Source organism: Apodemus sylvaticus, chromosome X (assembly GCF_947179515.1).
Source record: "Apodemus sylvaticus chromosome X, mApoSyl1.1, whole genome shotgun sequence".
NCBI lineage: Eukaryota > Metazoa > Chordata > Mammalia > Rodentia > Muridae > Apodemus > Apodemus sylvaticus.
In genome coordinates this window covers 81,277,899-81,294,342 of record NC_067495.1, presented here as the reverse complement: position 1 = coordinate 81,294,342, position 16,444 = coordinate 81,277,899, and the positions used below count along the sequence as shown (strand labels likewise).

At 41.5% G+C, this 16,444-nt stretch overlaps 2 protein-coding genes across 2 annotated transcripts; both read left to right on the top strand.

Moving 5' to 3' along the window:
- The first annotated feature begins 408 nt into the window (after positions 1–408).
- On the top strand, positions 409–1,452 carry LOC127674571 (hemogen-like). Its single transcript, XM_052170291.1, has one exon. The coding sequence runs from the start codon at positions 409–411 to the stop codon at positions 1,450–1,452; it is 1,044 nt and encodes a 347-aa protein (XP_052026251.1).
- Positions 1,453–11,746: 10,294 nt separating this feature from the next.
- On the top strand, positions 11,747–12,790 carry LOC127674570 (hemogen-like). The gene has a single exon (XM_052170290.1). It carries the CDS (start codon positions 11,747–11,749, stop codon positions 12,788–12,790), a length of 1,044 nt encoding a protein of 347 aa, XP_052026250.1.
- Positions 12,791–16,444: the final 3,654 nt, after the last annotated feature.

Genomic DNA, 16,444 nt, shown 5'->3' with positions numbered 1-16,444 from the left:
TGATAATTTTGATTCAGGTGAATTTGGGAGACTTTCAAGCCACATGACTGGTGCCATTGCCTTGAGCCCTAACAACCTATTATAATAGGGGTAAGATTCTTAGATAGATATAGAGAGAATATTTTCCACCATCATTTTAAAAAATATTTTTGCTTCTTGCTTAATAAAACTATTAAAGTTATTAGTACGTGAGATAGGGCATTTACCATTATGTTAGGGTTAGTTACCATTATGAGCTCACAGAATGGTAAGCATGTCATCATGTCAGCAGCATTCTTAGCATCATCACCAAAGACTTTGTGATAGAAAGACTCCCTACTGGGACAGGGAGACAGCAGGAAGATCACTGACTCTCTGAAAGCTCTCTTCCTGATTTACTGAAGGAAACCAGGAAGCTAATGTGGTAAGATGGACCTTAAGAAGCACCCATTTGATGGGATACATTACCAGACAACTGACACTGATCAAGAAAAGACCTATGAGCCACTTGTCATTGGATCTTGGCATTTACGTAATAGAGAACAACTCAAAAAAAGAAAACATGAAAGAGAAATGAAGCAAATGTTACAATGGCATCTTGAAGAACAAAAGATTCATAAGAGACGGAGATCAAGGAATGCAAATAAAAAGGGTTTAAATAAACAACAATGTTCAGAAACAAATGCAGAACCTCTATTACAAGTAGAAAAGGCATCACAGGTGACACCTGCCTGGAAAGAATCTCAGCACTCTGAAACAGAAGCCCTTCCACATTTAACCTCATCTCCAAAAGACCTTCTGGAAGAATATTGTTTTGAAATACACCGGGAAAGCTTTATATGTGGGGAAAATTCTGCTAGATACCATGATACAGCAGTCATGAACTGTTTTTCTGAAACAGACCAATATTTGACTGGACGTGAAGACTTTCTTCTCAACATAAGCCAAAATACAAGTGGGGAAAATTCTGCTAGATACCATGATACATCAGTAATGAACTGTTTTTCTGAAACAAACCAATATTTCACTGGACCTGAAGACTTTCTTCTCAACATATGCCAAAAATCACCCGAATCAGAGAAATCCACTTTTGAGCAACTTCTAAAAGAATCTATTCCTGAAGACTTCTTCAACTGTTGGGAAGTCATACCTACAGCTCAAACGTATGGAAGAGATGAACCTGATTACCCTTTAAGTGAGATTTGCAAAGAAATCACTGTACCCACAGATTCTTACGAAGTAATTGAAGTAACAACTAAGCCTGAAGTAAATTCACTTGAACCATGTCAAGAAATATGTGGCGATGAGCAATATGCACCTGAAGATTACCAGGAAATGCCTGAGATTGAAGACCTTTCTAATAAAAGACATCAGAATAGTGATGAACCTTATGACTGCTTCCTAGAAGAATTTCAAGAAACTGATACATCTGAAGACCAGGACACTGGTACACACCAGAGTGTTAACACTTAGACTTTCAGGAAATGAGCGAGAAAGTCTAAATAGCACCAAAAGTATCAGGAATTCCAATACTTTCTCAACGATTTTGTCTCGAAAATAATGTCTAGTATTGTGCGTTGCTTTTACCATATTCAATCATAAAATATTCCAACAGATATCTTCATATTTTCATGTCTATTATTTTCTCAAGCTGTTATAGCAATCTCTACAATTTGCATTGTATTGTAACTTGATTTTTTGGCATTTATGGAACATGTCAGAGAGAACTATATTTTAAGTTCATAATGCAGACAACAATTTTTTTGGATGTCCATGCATGTGTATATGTTATGCTGTAATTATATATATGTATATATGTGAGAAATGTTCAAGGTTTATTTTGAGAAGGTGGAAACAAGAGAACATAAAAGGCATTGTAATTGCTTGTCCATCTAAGAACTTACATTTACTTGTTAAATTTCTTCTTCCTCTTCTTCTTCTTTTCTTCTTCTTCTTCTTCTTCTTCTTCTTCTTCTTCTTCTTCTTCTTCTTCTTCTTCTTCTTCTTCTTCTTCTTCTTCTTCTCCTTCTCCTTCTCCTTCTCCTTCTCCTTCTCCTTCTCCTTCTCCTTCTCCTTCTCCTCCTCCTCCTCCTCCTCCTCCTCCTCCTTCTCCTTCTCCTTCTCCTTCTCCTTCTCCTTCTCCTTCTCCTTCTCCTTCTCCTTCTCCTTCTCCTTCTCCTTCTCCTTCTCCTCCTCCTCCTCCTCCTCCTCCTCCTCCTCCTCCTCCTCCTCCTCCTCCTCCTCCTCCTCCTCCTCCTCCTCCTCCTCCTCCTCCTCCTCCTCCTCCTCCTTCTTCTTCTTCTTCTTCTTCTTCTTCTTCTTCTTCTTCTTCTTCTTCTTCTTCTTCTTCTTCTTCTTCTCTTCTCCTTCTCCTTCTCCTCCTCCTCCTCCTCCTTCTCCTCCTCCTCCTCCTCCTTCTCCTCCTCCTCCTCCTGGTCCTCTTCTTCTCCTTCTTCTCCTTCTTCTCCTTCTCCTTCTTCTTTTGCTTCTTCTCCTTCTTCTCCTCCTCTTCCTGTTCCTCCTCCTCCTCCACCTCCTTCTTCTTCATCTTCTTCTTCTCTTTCAAACCAAAGTGCATTTTATTCTGCAGAAGTCTACCATGTTGGGACCTATCATTTACAAAGATCAAGACATTCAAGTGTGCTCACAGGCCCAATGTAAAGCACATGTAGGGCATTCCACAGAGTGGTAGGTTGGTTCTGTATCTACTTACATTCCAGAACCATTTCTAGCTGGTGGGGGAGGGGTGGAAACTGTTGTTGGGGTATCCTGGAAACCGTTGCTGACCCAGTGTCCTTGCCTTAGGCCAGGTAGCAGGGCAGTTTCTGATGGTGGTATAGATTCTGATTGGCTGCCTGAGGTCTGGGATTTTCCCAGTAACTGACAAACCTGGAAATTTCCCAGTTCTTGGAAATAGAGATCTTGGCCTATTCTCCTGTACTGTCATTTTAAAGTCGGTCATGGATTCAGCTTGGCTCAGTCTTCCCATTACCCCCTTGAGAAATCGGTCATCTCAAATCCTTGAGATGTTTCCATGGCCTGGTATTGTTGTGTGGGGATCATAGCTAAAGCATTGATTATTGAGGAACTATAAGTCAAGACCAACATTGATATCTAGGCAGACCACACCAGGCCAAAGCAGATCAATGTGGCAGAGGTTTATTGGAGACAAAGAGAGGAAATAGAGAGAGACAAAAAAAAAGAAGGGTTGAAAGTGAGGAAGGGTCTGTCTTTTATTAAGGCTATGATGTAACCTGTGTGCAGGTAAGTTTGTCAAGGGGATTCTGGGAAGGTATGTCATTGCCCTGGCAACCAATGTCACCTACATGTGACATTCCTGAGTTTACAGCCAATCTGCCAAACTCGCTCTTGATAGCAACAAACATCAGAATATAAAAGAAATTGTCAGGGCAGCAACAAGTCTGGTTAGCCAAGGAGATCACTCTCAGAGGGACTCATATCAACCCTGAGACTGTTTTTTCTGATTTTTTGTTTTGTAGTTTCTTTCTGCATAAGGCCAGGGATTTTTGGATCACCCCTGAGTAGTCAGCATAGCCACAACATTCCTCACCTAAGGCTATACAGAATTCTCCCTGCTGGAGGAGCAGCAAGAAGAGTCTAGGCCTCTTCTGTTCTGTAAGAGTACTTCTGCCAGAGAGGATAGGTATCCTGCAAGGCTCTGATGGATTTTTCCATGTCCTGTATATCTGCATTTATAGCCATTTGTAGAGTCTTGTAATTTTTTTTTTATTATTCGATATAATTTATTTACATTTCAAATGATTTCCCCTTTTCTAGCCCCCCCACTGCCCGAAAGTCCCGCAAGCCCCCTTCTCTTCCCCTGTCCTCCCACCCACCCCTTCCCACTTCCCCGTTCTGGTTTTGCTGAATACTGTTTCACTGAGTCTTTCCAGAACCAGGGGCCACTCCTCCTTTCTTCTTGTACCTCATTTGATGTGTGGATTATGTTTTGGGTATTCCAGTTTTCTAGGTTAATATCCACTTATTAGTGAGTGCATACCATGATTCACCTTTTGAGTCTGGGTTACCTCACTTAGTATGATATTGTCTAGCTCCATCCATTTGCCTAAGAATTTCATGAATTCATTGTTTCTAATGGCTGAATAGTACTCCATTGTGTAGATATACCACATTTTTTGCATCCACTCTTCTGTTGAGGGATACCTGGGTTCTTTCCAGCATCTGGCAATTACAAATAGGGCTGCTATGAACATAGTAGAACATGTATCCTTATTACATGGTGGGGAGTCTTCTGGGTATATGCCCAGGAGTGGTATAGCAGGATCTTCTGGAAGTAAGGTGCCCAGTTTTTGGAGGAACCGCCAGACTGATTTCCAGAGTGGTTGTACCAATTTGCAACCCCACCAGCAGTGGAGGAGTGTTCCTCTTTCTCCACACCCTGTCCAACACCTGCTGTCTCCTGAATTTTTAATCTTAGCCATTCTGACTGGTGTAAGATGAAATCTTAGGGTTGTTTTGATTTGCATTTCCCTAATGACTAATGAAGTTGAGCATTTTTTTAAGATGCTTCTCCGCCATCCGAAGTTCTTCAGGTGAGAATTCTTTGTTTAACTCTGTACCCCATTTTTTAATAGGGTTGTTTGGTTTTCTGGAGTCTAACTTCTTGAGTTCTTTATATATATTGGATATTAGCCCTCTATCTGATGTAGGATTGGTGAAGATCTTTTCCCAATTTGTTGGTTGCCGATTTGTCCTCTTGATGGTGTCCTTTGCCTTACAGAAACTTTGTAATTTTATGAGGTCCCATTTGTCAGTTCTTGCTCTTAGAGCATACGCTATTGGTGTTCTGTTCAGAAACTTTCTCCCTGTACCGATGTCCTCAAGGGTCTTCCCCAGTTTCTTTTCTATTAGCTTCAGAGTGTCTGGCTTTATGTGGAGGTCCTTGATCCATTTGGATTTGAGCTTAGTACAAGGAGACAAGGATGGATCAATTCGCATTCTTCTGCATGCTGACCTCCAGTTGAACCAGCACCATTTTTTGAAAAGGCTATCTTTTTTCCATTGGATGTTTTCAGCCTCTTTGTCGAGGATCAAGTGGCCATTGGTGTGTGGGTTCATTTCTGGATCTTCAATCCTGTTCCATTGATCCTCCTGCCTGTCACTGTACCAATACCATGCAGTTTTTAACACTATTGCTCTGTAGTATTGCTTGAGGTCAGGGATACTGATTCCCCCAGATTTCCTTTTGTTGCTGAGAATAGTTTTAGCTATCCTGGGTTTTTTGTTGTTCCAGATGAATTTGATAATTGCTCTTTCTAACTCTGTGAAGAATTGAGTTGGGATTTTGATGGGTATTGCATTGAATCTGTATAGTGCTTTATGCAAAATGGCCATTTTAACTATATTGATTCTACCGATCCATGAGCATGGGAGGTTTTCCCATTTTTTGAGGTCTTCTTCCATTTCCTTCTTCAGAGTCTTGAAGTTCTTGTCATACAGATCTTTCACATGTTTGGTAAGAGTCACCCCAAGATACTTTATACTGTTTGTGGCTATTGTGAAGGGGGTCATTTCCCTAATTTCTTTCTCAGCCTGCTTATCCTTTGAGTATAGGAAGGCCACTGATTTGCTGGAGTTGATTTTATAACCTGCCACTTTGCTGAAGTTGTTTATCAGCTGTAGGAGCTCTCTAGTGGAGTTCTTTGGGTCACTTAGGTAGACGATCATGTCGTCTGCAAATAATGATAGTTTGACTTCTTCCTTTCCAATTTGTATCCCTTTGACCTCCTTATGTTGTCGAATTGCCCGAGCTAGTACCTCAAGTACAATATTGAAAAGATAAGGAGAAAGGGGGCAGCCTTGTCTGGTCCCTGATTTCAGTGGGATTGCTTCAAGTTTCTCTCCATTTAGTTTGATGCTGGCTACCGGTTTGCTGTATATTGCTTTTACTATGTTTAGGTATGGGCCTTGAATTCCTGTTCTCTCCAAGACTTTAAGCATGAAGGGATGCTGAATTTTGTCAAATGCTTTTTCAGCATCCAATGAAATGACCATGTGGTTTTGTTCTTTGAGTTTGTTTATGTAGTGGATTGTATTGATGGATTTCCGTATATTGAACCAACCCTGCATTCCCGGGATAAAGCCTACTTGATCATGGTGGATGATCGTTTTGATGTGTTCTTGGATTCGGTTGGCAAGAATTTTATTGAGTATTTTTGCATCGATGTTCATAAGGGAAATTGGTCTGAAGTTCTCTTTCTTTGTTGGATCTTTTTGTGGCTTTGGTATCAGCGTAATTGTGGCTTCGTAGAAGGAATTAGGTAGTGTTCCTTCTGTTTCTATTTTGTGGAATAGTTTGAAGAGTATTGGTGTTAACTCTTCTTTGAAGGTCTGGTAGAATTCTGCACTGAAGCCATCTGGTCCTGTGCTTTTTTTGGTTGGAAGACTTTCTATGACTCCTTCTATTTCTTTAGGCATTATGGGACTGTTTAGATGGTCTAGTTGGTCCTGATTTAATTTTGGTATTTGGTATCTGTCAAGGAAATTGTCCATTTCCTCCAGATTCTCCAGTTGTGTTGAGTATAGGCTCTTGTAGTAGGATCTGATGATTTTTTGGATTTCCTCAGTTTCCGTTGTTATATCTCCCTTTTCATTTCTAAGTTTGTTAATTTGGAGACTTTCTCTGTGCCCTTTTGGTCATTCTGGCTAAGGGTTTATCTATCTTGTTGATTTTCTCAAAGAACCAGCTCCTGGTTTTGTTGATTTTTTGTATGGTTCTCTTTGTTTCTACTTGATTGATTTCGGCCCTGAGTTTGATGATTTCCTGCCTTCTACTCCTCCTGGGCGAAATAGCTTCTTTTTGTTCCAGGGCTTTCAGTTGTGTCATTAAGCTGGTAATGTATGCTCTCTCCATTTTCTTTTTGGAGGCACTCAGGGCTATGAGTTTTCCTCTTAGCACTGCTTTCATTGTGTCCCATAGATTTGGGTATGTTGTGTTTTCATTTTCATTGTGTTCTAAAAAGTCTTTAATTTCTTTCTTTATTTCTTCCTTGACCAAGGTATCATTGAGTAGAGTATTGTTCAGTTCCCACGTGTATGTGGGCTTTCTGTTGTTTCTGTTGATATTGAAGACCACTTTTACTCCATAGTGATCAGATAGGAGGCATGGGATTAGTTCTATCTTCTTATATTTGTTGAGGTCTGTCTTGTGACCAATTATATGGTCGATTTTGGAGAAGGTACCATGAGGTGCTGAGAAAAAAGTATATTCTTTTGTTTTAGGATAGAATGTTCTATATATCTCTGTTAAATCTAATTGGTCCAAAGCTTCAATTAGTTTCATTGTGTCCCTGTTTAGTTTCTGTTTTCCTGATCAGTCCATTGAGGAAAGTGCAGTGTTGAAGTCACCCACAATTATTGTGTTAGGTGCAATGTGTGCTTTTAGTTTTAATAAAGTTTCTTTTACGAAAGAGGGTGCCCTTGCATTTGGGGCATAGATGTTCAGGATTGACAGATCTTCTTTTTGTATTTTTCCTTTGACCAGCAAGAAGTGTCCCTCAGGGTCTCTTTTGATGACTTTGGGTTGAAAGTCAATTTTATCTGATATTAAAATGGCTACTCCAGCTTGTTTCCTGAGACCATTTGCTTGTAAAATTGTCTTCCAGCCTTTTACTCTAAGGTAGTGTTTGTCTTTGACCCTGAGGTGTGTTTCCTGTAAGCAGCAAAATGTAGGGTCCTGTTTACGTATCCATTCAGTTAGTCTGTGTCTTTTTATTGGGGCATTAAGTCCATTGATGTTAAGAGATATTAAGGAATAGTGATTGTTACTTCCTATCATTTTTGACGTTACTTTTTAAATTTGAATGCTTAACTTCTTTTGGGTTTGATGAAAGGTTACTATCTTGCTTTTTCCAGGGTGAAGTTTCCCTCCTTGTATTGGTGTTGTCCTCCTATTATCCTTTTTAGGGCCGGGTTTGTGGATAGATATTGGGTAAACTTGGTTTTGTCATGAAATATCTTAGTTTCTCCATCTATGGTGATTGAGAGTTTTGCTGGATATAGTAGTTTTAGTTGGCATTTGTGTTCTCTTAGAGTCTGCAGGAGATCTGCCCAGGACCTTCTAGCCTTCATAGTCTCAGGTGAAAAGTCTGCTGTGATTCTGATAGGTCTTCCTTTATATGTTACTTGGCCTTTTTCTCTTACTGCCTTTAGTATTCTTTCTTTGTTTAGAACATTTGGTGTTTTGATTATTATGTGACGGGAAGTATTTCTGTTCTGGTCCAGTCTGTTTGGAGTTCTGTAGGCTTCTTGTATATTCATGGGCATCTCTCTCTTTAGGTTAGGGAAGTTTTCTTCCATAATTTTATTGAAGATGTTTGCTGGCCCTTTAAGTTGTAAATCTTCACTCTCATCTATGCCTATAATCCTTAGGTTTGGTCTTCTCATTGTGTCCTGGATTTCCTGGATATTTTGGGTTACAAGCTTTTTGCATTTTGCATTTTCTTTAACTGTTGAGTCCATGGTTTCTATGGAATCTTCAGCATCTGAGATTCTTTCTTCTATCTCTTGTATTCTGTTGTTGATATTTGCATCTCTGTCCCCTGATTTCTTCCCAAGGCTTTCTATCTCCAAAGTTGTCTCCCTTTGAGTTTTCTTAGTTGTTTCTACTTCTGATTTTAGATCCTGGATGGTTTTGCTTAGCTCCTTCACTTGCATGTTTGTGTTTTCCTGTAATTCTTTAAGAGATTTTTGTGTTTCGTCTTTCATGACCTCAGCCTGTTGACCAAAGTTCTCCTGTATTTCTTTAAGAGATTTTTGTGTTTCGTCTTTCATGACCTCAGCCTGTTGACCAAAGTTCTCCTGTATTTCTTTAAGTGTTTTTTGCATTTCCTCCTTGTTGGCTTTTGTATTCTCCTGGATTTCTTTCAATGATTTTTGTGTTTCCCTTGCAAGGGCTTCTAACTTTTGATCCATTTTCTCCTGAATTTCTTTATGTATGTCCTTCATGTGTTCCTGTACCAGCATCATGACCAGTGATTTTAAATCCAAATCTTGTTTTACTGGTGTGATGGGGTATCCAGGACATGTTGGTAGAGGAGAATTGGGTTCAGATGTTGCCATATTGCCTTGATTTCTGTTAGTGACGTTCCTGCGTTTGCCTTTTGCCATCTAGTTCTCACTGGTGTTAGTTTATCTTGTCAGTGCTGGACTCACCAGTGCAAGCTGCCCCTTCCCAGATGGCCTCTGGTGCACAGCTTACCTCCTGCACTGCTTGTAGACAGTGTGCTGCTGCCCAGGCTGTTCAGATCCCAAGGCAGGCACCCGAAGGCTCCCGCTGGGGCCCGCTGGATTCACTGGAGCACACTGACTTCTCCCAGCTGGCCGCCCGGAAGCCCAGCTAGCCACTTGCAGGACTTGGAGATGTAATGCTGCCGCCCAGACTGATCTGGATCCGGAAGCTGAGAGAGTAGAGCTAAGGGCTTCTGCCTGAGGCCTTGCCCCAGATTGTGTCTGTGGACCAGATGGAGCCTGTGTGCATCCCCAGGGAGTGCCGACGGTGTATGCTACTGTGACCTCCCCTGTGTTCCGCTCACTCCGCTGGGCAGCCGATGCGCCAACCGGGCTGTCGCACACAAGGTTAGCCTGGCCGCCCAGTCCCTGAGTCCAGGCAAAAGCCTGGGAGGCCAAGGTCCGAGCAAAGTTCCCCTAGGGCTATGACTGTTAATTGGGTCTGCCAGGTGACTAGGATGGCGGTCGTGCGCACCGTGCTCCCTGAAAGCGCCGGGAGAGTCTGCTTTGCTAACAATCACCTGGGCAGGTTGACTCACAGATGGCCCACCAAGCCGCCCAGTTCTTGGGGTCAGTCCTGTGCCTTTTGTGGCCTGGACCCCCGCTTTGTTAGCCTTAGGCTATGCCTGTTACAGGTCTGCCGCCTGAGCTCTCTGTCATCCTGCAGGCAAAATGGCGGCGGCGCACTCGCAGGCCTGGGCAAAAAACCTCCTGGCTGGGTTGGCACCCCGATGGCCCCCCGACCCGCCCAGGGCCTGGGTGCAGGCCAACGCCCGTCGGGCTCAGACCACAGCAGTGTTGGCCTCGGATTATGTTTGTGTACCTCAGTCTGTCCGATCCCTGGAGTACGGAACCAAGATGGATGCTCCTCTCCTGACTGGTGGGAGGCCGAGTTCTGAAGTGGCCTCCGTGCAGGACAGGCGCAGCACAACTGCAGCGTCTTGCCGCCCAGCTGGTCAGCGAAGGTCAGTGGTCGTGGGCACAGGGCCTAACTGGTCCCTGTGACGCCTTGGTTCCACTGCTGATGGCCCTTCAGCTGGAGCAGCCACTGCTGCCGCTGCCGTCGCTGCTGCCGCCACCGCCGCCGAGTCTTGTAATTTTTATCTTGGAGGAAATAGGCTGATGCAATATAAAGTATCTTAGTTTTACTCTAACGAAGCAAGTTAAAGATTGGTATGACAGGAACTTCAAGTCTTTGAAAAAAGAAATCTAAGAAGACCTCAGAAGATGGAACAATCTTCCATGCGCTTGGATTGACAGGATTAATATAGTGAAAATGTCCATCTTGCCAAAACCAATATAAAGATTCAATGTAATCCCTATTGAACTTGCATCTCAATTCTTCACAGAGTTAGAAAGAGCAATTTGCAAATTCATCTGGAATTAAAAAAAAACAATACAGAATAGTTAAAACTATTCACAACAGTGGAAAACTTCTGGGGATATCAGTATTGCCTACCTCAAGCACTACTACATATCAATAGTGTTAAAAACTGCATGGTATTGGTATAGTGTCAAGCAGTTTGAGCAATGGAATAGAACTGAAAATCCAGATATAAGCCTACATACCTCTGGTCAATTGGTCTTTGACAAAGGATCTACAGCCATGCAGTGGTAAGAAGAAAATAAAACAAAACAAAAAACAAAAAAACAAAAAAAAAAAACAGAAATAAAATCAACAAAAACAACACACACACACACACACACACACAAAACCACCAGAATTTTCTACAAATGGTTCTAGTCCAGCTGGAGGTCTTACAAATTTTCTAAAAAGTAAATTTTACCATAAAGTTGTGTAACATTCACATGACCAATAACTGTTAAAGAAATAGACAATTAAAAAGAAAAAGACAATAGTTGTCAGAGTTATTTAGAAATCATAGGAACCTACCTTGCTTTTCATAATTAAAGCCAAACCTATCATAGTTCTAATTTGGGATCCTAGATCAACCTGGAAGACTATAAGAAGGGTTGTGAAAAGAAAATGAGGTATGATAAGGTAATATCAACTCTAAACCCCCAAAATCATTTATTAAGGATATGATACTACTGATATGAAACTGATGTTATCATCGTTTTATACCTCTGTGATAATTTTGATTCAGGTATATTTGTGAGACTTTCAAGCCACATGATTGGTGCTATTGCCTTGAGCCCTAACAACCTATTATAATGGGGTAAGATCCTTAGATAGGGAAAAGACAATATTTTTCACCATCATTTTAAAAAATATTTTTGCTTCTTGCTTAATAAAACTATTAAAGTTATTAGTACGTGAGATAGGGCATTTACCATTATGTTAGGGTTAGTTACCATTATGAGCTCATAGAATGGTAAGCATGTCATCATGTCAGCAGCATTCTTAGCATCATCACCAAAGGCTTTGTGATAGAAAGACTCCCTACTGGGACAGGGAGTCAGCAGGAAGATCACTGACTCTCTGAAAGCTCTCTTCCTGATTTACTGAAGGAAGACAGGAAGCTTATGTGGTAAGATGGACCTTAAGAAGCACCCATTTGATGGGATACATTACCAGACAACTGACACTGATCAAGAAAAGACCTATGAGCCACTTGTCATTGGATCTTGGCATTTACGAAATAGAGAACTACTCAAAAAAAGAAAACATGAAAGAGAAATGAAGCAAATGTTACAATGGCATCTTGAAGAACAAAAGATTCATAAGAGACGGAGATCAAGGAATGCAAATAAAAAGGGTTTAAATAAACAACAATGTTCAGAAACAAATGCAGAACCTCTATTACAAGTAGAAAAGGCATCACAGGTGACACCTGCCCGGAAAGAGTCTCAGCACTCTGAAACAGAAGCCCTTCCACATTTAACCTCATCTCCAAAAGACCTTCTGGAAGAATATTGTTTTGAAATACACCGGGAAAGCTTTATATGTGGGGAAAATTCTGCTAGATACCATGATACAGCAGTCATGAACTGTTTTTCTGAAACAGACCAATATTTGACTGGACGTGAAGACTTTCTTCTCAACATAAGCCAAAATACAAGTGGGGAAAATTCTGCTAGATACCATGATACCTCAGTAATGAACTGTTTTTCTGAAACAAACCAATATTTCACTGGACCTGAAGACTTTCTTCTCAACATATGCCAAAAATCACCCGAATCAGAGAAATCCACTTTTGAGCAACTTCTAAAAGAATCTATTCCTGAAGACTTCTTCAACTGTTGGGAAGTCATACCTACAGCTCAAACGTATGGAAGAGATGAACCTGATTACCCTTTAAGTGAGATTTGCAAAGAAATCACTGTACCCACAGATTCTTACGAAGTAATTGAAGTAACAACTAAGCCTGAAGTAAATTCACTTGAACCATGTCAAGAAATATGTGGCGATGAGCAATATGCACCTGAAGATTACCAGGAAATGCCTGAGATTGAAGACCTTTCTAATAAAAGACATCAGAATAGTGATGAACCTTATGACTGCTTCCTAGAAGAATTTCAAGAAACTGATACATCTGAAGACCAGGACACTGGTACACACCAGAGTGTTAACACTTAGACTTTCAGGAAATGAGCGAGAAAGTCTAAATAGCACCAAAAGTATCAGGAATTCCAATACTTTCTCAACGATTTTGTCTCAAAAATAATGTCTAGTATTGTGCGTTGCTTTTACCATATTCAATCATAAAATATTCCAACAGATATCTTCATATTTTCATGTCTATTATTTTCTCAAGCTGTTATAGCAATCTCTACAATTTGCATTGTATTGTAACTTGATTTTTTGGCATTTATGGAACATGTCAGAGAGAACTATATTTTAAGTTCATAATGCAGACAACAATTTTTTTGGATGTCCATGCATGTGTATATGTTATGCTGTAATTATATATATGTATATATGTGAGAAATGTTCAAGGTTTATTTTGAGAAGGTGGAAACAAGAGAACATAAAAGGTATTGTAATTGCTTGTCCCTCTAAGAACTTACATTTACTTGTTAAATTTCTTCTTCCTCTTCTTCTTCTTCTTCTTCTTCTTCTTCTTCTTCTTCTTCTTCTTCTTCTTCTTCTTCTTCTTCTTCTTCTTCTCCTTCTCCTTCTCCTTCTCCTTCTCCTTCTCCTTCTCCTTCTCCTTCTCCTTCTCCTTCTCCTTCTCCTTCTCCTTCTCCTTCTCCTTCTCCTTCTCCTTCTCCTTCTCCTTCTCCTTCTCCTTCTCCTTCTCCTTCTCCTTCTCCTTCTCCTCCTCCTCCTCCTCCTCCTCCTCCTCCTCCTCCTCCTCCTCCTCCTCCTCCTCCTCCTCCTCCTCCTCCTCCTCCTCCTCCTCCTCCTCCTCCTTCTCCTTCTCCTTCTCCTTCTCCTTCTCCTTCTCCTTCTCCTTCTCCTTCTCCTTCTCCTTCTCCTTCTCCTTCTCCTCCTCCTCCTCCTCCTCCTCCTCCTCCTCCTCCTCCTCCTCCTCCTCCTCCTCCTCCTCCTCCTCCTCCTCCTCCTCCTCCTCCTCCTCCTCCTCCTTCCTTCTTCTTCTTCTTCTTCTTCTTCTTCTTCTTCTTCTTCTTCTTCTTCTTCTTCTTCTTCTTCTTCTTCTTCTTCTTCTTCTCCTCCTCCTCCTCCTCTTTCTCCTCCTCCTTCTCCTCCTCCTCCTTCTCCTCCTCCTCCTGGTCCTCTTCTTCTCCTTCTTCTCCTTCTTCTCCTTCTCCTCTTCTTTTGCTTCTTCTCCTTCTTCTCCTCCTCTTCCTGTTCCTCCTCCTCCTCCACCTCCTTCTTCTTCATCTTCTTCTTCTCTTTCAAACCAAAGTGCATTTTATTCTGCAGAAGTCTACCATGTTGGGACCTATCATTTACAAAGATCAAGACATTCAAGTGTGCTCACAGGCCCAATGTAAAGCACATGTAGGGCATTCCACAGAGTGGTAGGTTGGTTCTGTATCTACTTACATTCCAGAACCATTTCTAGCTGGTGGGGGAGGGGTGGAAACTGTTGTTGGGGTATCCTGGAAACCGTTGCTGACCCAGTGTCCTTGCCTTAGGCCAGGTAGCAGGGCAGTTTCTGATGGTGGTATAGATTCTGATTGGCTGCCTGAGGTCTGGGATTTTCCCAGTAACTGACAAACCTGGAAATTTCCCAGTTCTTGGAAATAGAGATCTTGGCCTATTCTCCTGTACTGTCATTTTAAAGTCGGTCATGGATTCAGCTTGGCTCAGTCTTCCCATTACCCCCTTGAGAAATCGGTCATCTCAAATCCTTGAGATGTTTCCATGGCCTGGTATTGTTGTGTGGGGATCATAGCTAAAGCATTGATTATTGAGGAACTATAAGTCAAGACCAACATTGATATCTAGGCAGACCACACCAGGCCAAAGCAGATCAATGTGGCAGAGGTTTATTGGAGACAAAGAGAGGAAATAGAGAGAGACAAAAAAAAGAAGGGTTGAAAGTGAGGAAGGGTCTGTCTTTTATTAAGGCTATGATGTAACCTGTGTGCAGGTAAGTTTGTCAAGGGGATTCTGGGAAGGTATGTCATTGCCCTGGCAACCAATGTCACCTACATGTGACATTCCTGAGTTTACAGCCAATCTGCCAAACTCGCTCTTGATAGCAACAAACATCAGAATATAAAAGAAATTGTCAGGGCAGCAACAAGTCTGGTTAGCCAAGGAGATCACTCTCAGAGGGACTCATATCAACCCTGAGACTGTTTTTTCTGATTTTTTGTTTTGTAGTTTCTTTCTGCATAAGGCCAGGGATTTTTGGATCACCCCTGAGTAGTCAGCATAGCCACAACATTCCTCACCTAAGGCTATACAGAATTCTCCCTGCTGGAGGAGCAGCAAGAAGAGTTTAGGCCTCTTCTGTTCTGTAAGAGTACTTCTGCCAGAGAGGATAGGTATCCTGCAAGGCTCTGATGGATTTTTCCATGTCCTGTATATCTGCATTTATAGCCATTTGTAGAGTCTTGTAATTTTTTTTTATTATTCGATATAATTTATTTACATTTCAAATGATTTCCCCTTTTCTAGCCCCCCCACTGCCCGAAAGTCCCGCAAGCCCCCTTCTCTTCCCCTGTCCTCCCACCCACCCCTTCCCACTTCCCCGTTCTGGTTTTGCTGAATACTGTTTCACTGAGTCTTTCCAGAACCAGGGGCCACTCCTCCTTTCTTCTTGTACCTCATTTGATGTGTGGATTATGTTTTGGGTATTCCAGTTTTCTAGGTTAATATCCACTTATTAGTGAGTGCATACCATGATTCACCTTTTGAGTCTGGGTTACCTCACTTAGTATGATATTGTCTAGCTCCATCCATTTGCCTAAGAATTTCATGAATTCATTGTTTCTAATGGCTGAATAGTACTCCATTGTGTAGATATACCACATTTTTTGCATCCACTCTTCTGTTGAGGGATACCTGGGTTCTTTCCAGCATCTGGCAATTACAAATAGGGCTGCTATGAACATAGTAGAACATGTATCCTTATTACATGGTGGGGAGTCTTCTGGGTATATGCCCAGGAGTGGTATAGCAGGATCTTCTGGAAGTAAGGTGCCCAGTTTTTGGAGGAACCGCCAGACTGATTTCCAGAGTGGTTGTACCAATTTGCAACCCCACCAGCAGTGGAGGAGTGTTCCTCTTTCTCCACACCCTCTCCAACACCTGCTGTCTCCTGAATTTTTTTTTTTTTTTTTTTTTGTTTTTTTTTTTTTTATTTGATATAATTTATTTACATTTCAAATGATTTCCCCTTTTCTAGCCCCCCCCCACTCCCCGAAAGTCCCGTAAGCCCCCTTCTCTTCCCCTGTCCTCCCTCCCACCCCTTCCCAGTTCCCCGTTCTGGTTTTGCCAAATACTGTTTCACTGAGTCTTTCCAGAACCAGGGACCACTCCTGCTTTCTTCTTGTATCTCATTTGATGTGTGGATTATGTTTTGGGTATTCCAGTTTTCTAGGTTAATAACCACTTATTAGTGAGTGCATACCATGATTCACCTTTTGAGTCTGGGTTACCTCACTTAGTATGATGTTCTCTAGCTCCATCCATTTGCCTAAGAATTTCATGAATTCATTGTTTCTAATGGCTGAATAGTACTCCATTGTGTAGATATACCACATTTTTTGTATCCACTCTTCTGTTGAGGGATACCTGGGTTCTTTCCAGCATCTGGCAATTATAAATAGGGCTGCTATGAACATAGTAGAGCATGTATCCTTATTACATGGT